Consider the following 9,350-nt stretch of genomic DNA (forward strand, 5'->3'; position numbering starts at 1 on the left):
ATTATGAGTATACAGAGGAGAGGAAAAAAAGTACCTATTTTTTTTTCTATTAATAATACAATTTACAAATTACGATCGTATTCCGGTTCGCCAGTGAGTGTATGTATCGGTAGTGTTTGTATGTTTTTAAGTACGTGTGCGTGTGTGTATGCGTGTGCGTGTGTGGGGGGAAATTGTGCATGTTTTTGTTCAATTTTCACTGCGTAATATCCTACTACCATGTTATATCGCCACATTTTTTCACTACAGACAGCTTAGTTTACTTCATCATCGGAATTACGAACCCTATTTTGTCTTCGGATCAACGATCCTTCGAACAACTTCGGAAAGGACATCAAGGAACACAATTCTTAATTCACAATTCTAGAATCTTGGCATAAAAGGCAGACAGTGTTTATCTCAGACAGATCTAAACTAATTTGTATAATATACGTAATAAACAATTCATGGGTTTCTTCTAAACGAGATGTTTCTCTTGAAAATGGTATCAGACACTTCATTTGAGCCACATGGGTCTTTTCTGGCGCTTTTGACCTGGTCATGGATTTTGTGCGTTGTGCTCTAGTTTCGTAACATATCGTGTTTCTGCCCATTGTGTGTGTGTGCTGTGTGTGTGTACACCATCCACATAGGTTAGCTCGTTAATGTTATTTCATTTTTTCAGCTTCACATTTTCTACATAGGCATGCATTTCGAATTGCCAGGAGAGATGTCCTTATCTACATTTGAGTTGAAAATGTTAATCAGTACTTACAAGTCTTCTGTGAGACTGGCGTCTCGTAATTTCATGATTGCAAAGAATGCACCATATTTCCCTGGCACTTTGGCTTTGCAGGAATCCTTTTGTGTCGCAGGTCCTTTCTTTCTCCTTTCACAGAAAATGTACCACGGACGGATTTTCCCATGACAGTGTGATCACCCACGAAATGTCTGTTTAATGTAGATGTGCTTGGCAATAGTGATTAGCTATCTCGATGGCAGATTTAATTGATGTTGAGCAACTATCTGAATAGATTTGATATGAAAATAATATAAAGTATTTTAGAATAAAGAAATGCCAATGGGAAAAATTCATAAATCACACTTTCATAACTGACAATGACAGTGAATATCTCGTAGACTTTACAACAACAGTGAGAGGTTTGCATTCGGCAGTAATTTTGGAGTAGTTTCCATGTGCAGAACCCTCATGAATTTTCAAATGCATGTGGTCATTTACTGCTATCATTCTCTTATTTGAAGTAAGGTAAGATGTTATACACATCAAAATGAATGGGAAAGAATGGCAAAATACTATGATAGTGTGAAAGAGACAGGAAAATTGTGTTTTCACTGAAAGACAATATGCATTATACCTAGGAGAGTAGACTAGAACTCCTTTGGGTTCTGCAATACGGTTTGATTGACATTGGTGCTCAGCCAACGAAACCTGGATATTGAAGACTGGCAACTGTCATGCCACGCCCTGTTCCACGTCTCTATTCGGAGGTTTCTTGCTAGACGTATTTTTAGTCAACTTGACTTTCACATCGTCGCGCCCTCTATTGACTGCCAATCAAGGACTGATTCAGGCTAAAAATACGTCGCCCGCTAGACTACTTGAATCTCTGCAGTTGTTGTTCTACCAATGTCCTTACTAAGTAGGTTATACTGCTTGCAACATGTGACCTTTCTGTATTTTTATTTATTGACATATATTTAATTGGATTTTTTGTTTTGTTTGTTTTAATCGGTTTTCCCAGTTATAGCTGGTCTTAAAAAAACATCCGAATTTAAACTTCCCCTAATCTGATTACTCACGGGACCTGCGGCTGTACAAGCTAATGCTTTTACGCAGGCCCCATCATATTTTTTTCGCATCATGACCACAGTTTAATTCGCATGCATACAGACCTTGTGTTTATACCAAATCAAACTTCTGTACATTCCGATGAAGTCTCATCTAAATTATGTTTTGTATAATTTTCGTATGTATATACTTTATTGTGATATATGTGAGAAAATATGAAAATAAATTGAAATGAAAAAAACAAATCGAAATCTCATCGATCCGACGCGCCGTCGCGACGGCGCGTCGGATCGTTTATTACGTTAAGATGGAGCCGAGTCGAGGAGACTAATGTAGGCCTACATGTCCGCGACGTCTCCGGAACCTTTCGGAGACACATGGCGACCTACCCTCAACGCTTCAACGGCGACCGTGTTTCAGAGACTTCGCGGTGAATGAGTGTTCACCATGTTTTGAGATGCATGTGCAGCAGCAGCTCCTCAGAATCGCGACTACTACACTTGCCAGTTACACTGTGGCCATGCATCAGCAGCTTTTTTTTTTCTTCAGAATAGCGAAATTTGTTGACAGTTAATCAAAGAATAAGTGTAATGGCTTAAAAGTTAAAACAACAACAACAACAACAACAACAACAAAACAACGTTTCATTCTCGGCTAAGTCCAAAGGCCTGTGAAAAGTCCGCGAAAGGGAGGGGGGGGGGGTCAATATAACGTGGGCAGTCATGAGACATCGCAGGAGTCCTACATAAAGTCGTTGGACCGAAACAACGTCCACTTGGTGCTCCATTGCAGCCAAATGCCTGCACCCGTTAAGCCGTGTTCACAATCAGACAATCACCGTGAACTCCTCAAATACGTGGGCCTTATTACCAGCTGATTACACTCCATAACATTACCTGTCGACATCTACCTGACCCAGCCGCAAGGGTTTAAGTTAGACGCAGTGAAAGCGATCACAGGACTGTACAGACTACCAAGAATACATACTTTTATTCAACAGGTTAGTGCTCGACAAATATTGTAAAAATAGCGTTAAGGAAAGAGTTAAAAACATATGTTTTTAGCGTTGTCCCATTCTTTAATTCCAACTCATTTTTTTTCCTGTTCAACAGTAAGGGAAACAAGCTCAAAGTATAACAAAAGTTAATCATAGTACAAATTGTTATTGTTACTATTATCACTATTACTCTAATCATCATTTGCTATTAACAGGTTCTTTATCAATATTTAAGTCGGGGACAGAATGAAAAGGGTAGGTTATGAAACCAATTCGCTTTAAATACCGATAGTCTATAGTTTATAATAATCATCATGACACACTCGCACAAATACAATTAACGAAATTGGTTTCGTGGTGAGTTAACGACAAATCGTAAAATGAGAATAAAAATGTTTCCGATTCTATGTTCATTCTGTCATTAACAGAATAGCTGGTGTTTTACTCTGCAACAGCATCACAAAATGGGGGAAACAGAAGAGCACATCAGCAGGGCACGCTTCGTGGCGACAGAACCAATCAACTTCCTGATAGCGGCAGTCCAAGGAGCCCTCTACACGCTCACGACATTTTACGTACAAGACAGTCTGGCGCAACATTATAATTACTCCATCAATGATTACCACCTGAACAGCACTTGTTCTGATAGGGACGTCACTGATCCTCTCGAAAAACAGATACAATCCGAGACAGCCTGGTGGAACATGTGGCTTGCAGTCCTCTCCACTCTTCCACCCGTTGTAACTGCGTCATTCCTGGTAGCTGCTTCCAGTTTCATCGGCAGAAAGCCGATCCTAGTCATAGGCGTAGTATGCCATCTCATTGCTCCTCTCATCTATCTCTTTGTAGCTCTGTTTGACCTACCCTTATCATTAACTCTCTTGGCGGCCGCTGTACTTGGGTTGTGTGGGGATATAGAAGGTGTCGTAACGGTATCCCTGGCTTATGTTGCTGACTCTTCCGTAGGAAAGTCTAGGACACAGAGGATGGTCGTTCTCTCACTTATGTATGAGGCGGGCTGGGGTTGCGGTCAAATGCTTGGCGGCTTGATTCTCGGTTACTCTAATAACTTTCCTGTCTCCTTCGCGTTCCCAACAATATTGGCTGCCATCAACCTTGCCTACACAACATGGCCAGGATTGGTCTTGGAAACAGTACCTAAGCGTGAGCCCCTTCCAGCAGGTTCTATCCTAAAGAAATCTCTTGATAGTCTGGCTGGGTTCTGCACACGCTTCGAGAGACGCAAGAGGATTAAAATCGTCATTCTGATCATGATCATTTGCCTCGTCCGTTTTGTACGAGAGAGCATCTTCGACGTCGTTGTGATTTATGGTCTCGGAAAACCTTTCTGTTGGACAGCCATTTTTGTGGGATGCTTTAATGCCAGTGTTGCTCTGTTTCCTGCAGCAAGTAAGAACTAAATTCTATACATTTTGTTAAAATAATTATATTATTAATGCCAGAATTTATCGATGTTAAGAGAGGCTTGTGTTCTACCCACAAGTATCAAACGCATGCTTAATCTAGTAGCGAAAAAACGAGAAAAAAAAACAAAACAAAACAAAGCAAAACTCCACCAATAGTCCAAGAGCATTGTGTCAAAATAGCCTCAAACCTGGACGTTTTTGGTAACAAGCTGATTTTCTTTCTTCAGGATAGGTCCAGAAATATGGTTACAATAACAAATAACAAAAGTCCTCATAAATCCTCCTTGAGCATTTTCCGCAATCCACGATGGCGCCCAAAATGGCCCCCATTTCCTGGAATTCTTACAACTTTTCAACCACAGAACGCAAATCCAAAATTTCAATGTCTAAGTATGTTTTGAAGCATGAGGAATTCAATAAAATACATATCAAGAGATATTGATGCACACAAGTATAACCGTAATTCAAGATCGCGTTCAAAATACACACACTGCCATTTCCGGAAATGCTTATAACTTTTTCAACCAGGTAAGCCTAATACAAAAATTAAATGTCTAAAGATAGTATGTTTTTAAGGATGAATAACTCAATAAAATACATACCAAAAGATGCTGACCCACACAAGTGCCGTAATCCAAGATGGCGTCCAAAATGGCCGCCATTTCCTGAAATTCTTATAACTATCCAAACAGGTAAACCAAATACAAAAATTAAATATGTAAATATAATACTTGTATTATGTTTTTAAGGTTGAAGAACTCAATAAAATACATATCAAGAGATATTGACCCACACAAGTACCGTAATCCAAGATGGCGTCCAAAATGACCACCATTTCCTGAAATTCTCATAACTTTTCCACCAGGTAACCCAGATACAAAAATTAATGTCTAAATAACAGTTTTTAAGGATGAAGAACTCAATAAAATTCAATTTAAGAGATGTTGACGCACACAAGTATATTATCGATAAAACCGCTCAAGCTCTTCCCAAAATACAAAATGGCAGGCAGTAACAATTCATTCTCACAATTATGTGAATAAATATCAGTATAGTGTATAAGAAACTTATAGTTCCTATGTGTAAAGTACACAAATAAAAACATTTAATGTTAAAATCAAGGAGTGTGTCCCTGTCACGATTGAAATATTTCACCATTAGATTTGTTGCTAAACTGACAGCAAACTAGAAGTCAATATTTTTTTTTTTTTTTTTACCACGAGGTGTATTTTCGTCACCTCAAGCACATGAGATGAAAATTTAGTGCTAGCCTTTTTTTTTTATTACCAACGTATTTGATGTCTAACATGAGGTGAGTTCGATTTGAAACAGTCAGTTATCACTTAGGAAATAACAACAATTCTTTTTGGTGTCTGTGTTACATACATATTCAAAATTAGTGTATATGTGTGCTTCAAAACAATGTGTAATTTATCACATGACAGTGAATTTCTTCGGTGCAGTACATTGCTCCACCTAAAAACATAGTGTCTAAATTATCTTATTCAATTCATGTAGATTAGATAGAATTATATAATAGATAGAAATCAGAAAATATGACAATCGTATAGTTATTGGTACATGGAGGAGGAATATTCTCCTCCCACGCGAGGGATTTTTTTTTCACTTGAAAGTGAGACATATCGTGCAAACTTTTGGTAAGATATTGAATTGTTTCCATCGAAGAGTAAAAAAAAAAATAATAAAGTAATATTCAGGGAAACGCGCAACGGGAGGATGTGGAAGAGGGATTCCCCCATCCCCAACATGAGGGAGGTTTTGCATTTTCAGACTTGATATTCAGACATGTGATGCCCTATTGGTGAAATATTACATTTTTGTTTTCATCAAAAAAAAAGGGGAACAAAACGATATAGTATTAGTGAAAGTGTGCGGTCATAAGGTTGCCCGCTCCCACACGAGTTAAATTTTCGTATTTTCAGATCTGTTGCACCCATTTGGTGAAGTATCCGATTGATTTTGTTTCCTATTTAAAAAAAGTTAGGAAAATGCATATTATGGAAAGTGTCAGGGAGGGGGAGTGTGGGAGGAGAATACTTCTTCCCATACAATGGAGATTTTGGCATTTCCAATCTGAAATTCAGAGATTTACAGCACTCATTTGGTGAAACATTTGTTATTTCTTTTTGTCATAAAAGTAAGAAAATATGTATTTATGGAAATATGAGGGGGAGGTGTATGAGGTGAAGCACCCTCCCACAAATGGGAAATTTTTTCAGACCTAAAAATCTCGAGGTTCATATGCTGTGCACTGTTGATGAAATAGTAGATTATTTTTTTTTTCTTTTAAAAGTGTAAGTAGAATAAAGACTAGTACATTCAAGGCAATGAGCGAGTGGAGGATGTGGGGGGGGGGGGGGGGGGGGAGGGACCCCTTTCGACTGTGGAGAGAGTTCTTGCATTTTAATGCTTACTTAAAACAGCCTAGTGCACCCTTTGTGTCATATCGAGAAAATTGCACCCTTTGTGTCATATCGAGAAAATTGCACATCTTCAAAGAGTAAATAATTCATAGCCCCAGTATCCTCCAACACAATAGAACTTTTACACTTGAATTGAAATGAAAATAATTATATTTGCACAAAGATGATGTAATATTCAGGAATTGTTAATCAAAGGGGTATTTGATTTATATTGGGGACGTGAGCGGTGAAAGGGTTAGGAAGGGCAAATCACCCTCCAATATGAGGGAACTAACTTTTAAATTTTGTAAGTGAAAGATCTGGTGCACACTTTTTAATGACATATTCGGAAACTTGTCTATGGAAACGGGCTGAGCGAGGGGTGTTTTGCATTTTTATGATTGCAATTTTAATAATGTTGTCGGTGTAAGGGGGGGGGGGAGGGGAGAGATGCATCCCATCCAACCTATAGGCCGTCCCATGTTGTGCACATTAAAGGGAAATATTCCACTTGACCTTCTGAGTTGTTGAATCTCTAACGTTATATTAAATTTCTTTGTCTCTTGAAACAGGCTAAAAACAGCAATGTTTTGATCAAACAAAATTTCGGTCATTTTGAGCAACGTTTTCGAGAAGAACTCGCGTGATTTTATTGGTACTTACGTGCTTCATGATCTCTGAATTAGTATTTCATTGGGTTCCTTATGTCTCAAAATATAACTTTTATATTTAGACATTTAAATGCTTATCGCGGTTACTTAGTTGGAGGGTTATGGGAAAAACTAGAAATGGCGGCCATTTTGGACACCATTTTTGGACTTCTGAAAGTGCTTATGTGCTTTAAGTGTGTTTCAAAATAAAATCACTGAGCTTCGTCATCACATGCACAGTGATGTACAATCATTATCACTGTATAATTATGTTTATTTGCTTTTCTTTCTAAAGCAATGCATGGTTATTCTAATGTATATTTTGCTTATTTTGGCCAAATTATATGGAAACAAAGTTACACCAGCAGTGTCTCACTCCCATGATATACATGAATTTGACAAACAACGCTTTAGGCTGAATACAGTAGACCGATATAAAAAAGATTTTAGTAACATGTTGTCCTCTTGCGATTTAAAATACGCAAACTATTATGCGGCATGCATCATATTTTGTATGGCCCACCGTTTGTATGATCATACTAGGTCTTACAAAAAGAGTAAAAGAGTAAAAGCTGAATAGTGTATAGTTGGAGGTGGTTCGAGTATGAAAGCACAATCAGTTTCATAAAACCTACCATTAATTTTAGACTTAGGTTCCAGATTATAGTCATATTCTAACCCTCGATCTATACAAAACCTGAACTTTAGACAGGAACTAATGATGTGTATTTGAGTGTATGCTTACTATAACCCTGAACAATGGACATGAATTCCACCTTTTCAGAGCTCTTCTGACTATAGGCTTCTGGTATCTTGCTCCATGAATGCTTCATAATAATTCACGATGAATTGCCCTGGGCACTGCTAGTCTGAATTCATGGTAAAGGGTAAAATACATCCACATGGACAAAATAAGTACATGTTTCCACATGATGACACACACTATACATTACAGGATAAATACAGCTCTAGCTGTGATGGCATAATTCCTCATGAATAAAAAATGAAACATTCTAACCCCGGTCATTGTCCAGGACTATTGTCTGGGTGTATAAACCACACTCTCCCATGCATACCCACTGACCCCTGCTTTGTGCAAAGTTAAAGTTTTGAAAAAGAGGATTGATAATAGAGGAATATTGAACCATAACCTAATCTTGAATTTAGTAAAACTGATTTATACTTTCATTTCTAAACCACCTCTAACAAAATTGTACACGAATCAGCTATTGGTCATAAGAATATTGGTGTTATCTGATACATAGTTCTTGAACAAATAAGGATCAGAACTCGGATATGTTTTATTTTTGTAACACCTTGTACATGAACGTATTTTCCTATTTCAGTTGCGACTATAGTTACCAAACCTCTACTGAAGTGTTTTTCCGAGCACTGGTTGATTCATTTTGGATTCATCTCGTTTATCGCCCAGCTGATCACCTGCGCCCTGGCAGAAAACACTATCCAGCTTGCCTTCATTGGTGCGTAAAGTTTCATAGACAGTGCAACAGCCCTATCGGATTGTATTATTTGCAGACGAGACTTCACACGCCTTACCTTCAAAAGTATGATCTAAACATAACTTATACAAGTACTAGAGTAGTTAAGTCGAAGCTCAGTGTTTAAAGAGTAGAGAATATACAACCAATATTCAATTTAACACAGTAACTTCTGTCATGGTGTTAACTGAGATAAACAAATATGTGACAATAAAAGAAAATATTTTTTCTTTGTTGTAGTCTTTCGGAATGGTGATGATAGTTGCGTTTCATTTTCAAGTAGAAATATACTCTCCGATGCTGCTTTTGTATGGTTATCGACATTGCGTTGTGGTACATGTACATGTACTGCGTTATCTATATCTATCAATGCTTCGTGTAGTGATACGTATTTTACAGCGCATTCTCAAACCTTTTGGTATATCAAAATATATCCGCTTGACAAATACCCTACAGATGCTTTTAGAGTGCCAAATATATACTTTCACAGGCTGTTCCATTGAATTGTAAACGTCCTGCAGTTTAAAAGGACTGTACAGTACTGATTGAGGTGGGGATTCAGGTT

General features: G+C 37.9%; 1 protein-coding gene across 1 annotated transcript; it reads left to right on the forward strand.

The window, feature by feature from the left end:
* Positions 1-3,250: 3,250 nt before the first annotated feature.
* LOC140238620 (lysosomal proton-coupled steroid conjugate and bile acid symporter SLC46A3-like) lies at positions 3,251-8,775 on the forward strand. Its single transcript, XM_072318521.1, has 2 exons — positions 3,251-4,196; positions 8,633-8,775. Exons 1-2 carry the CDS (start codon positions 3,251-3,253, stop codon positions 8,773-8,775), a joined length of 1,089 nt encoding a protein of 362 aa, XP_072174622.1.
* Positions 8,776-9,350: the final 575 nt, after the last annotated feature.

Source organism: Diadema setosum, chromosome 15 (assembly GCF_964275005.1).
Source record: "Diadema setosum chromosome 15, eeDiaSeto1, whole genome shotgun sequence".
NCBI classification, from domain to species: domain Eukaryota; kingdom Metazoa; phylum Echinodermata; class Echinoidea; order Diadematoida; family Diadematidae; genus Diadema; species Diadema setosum.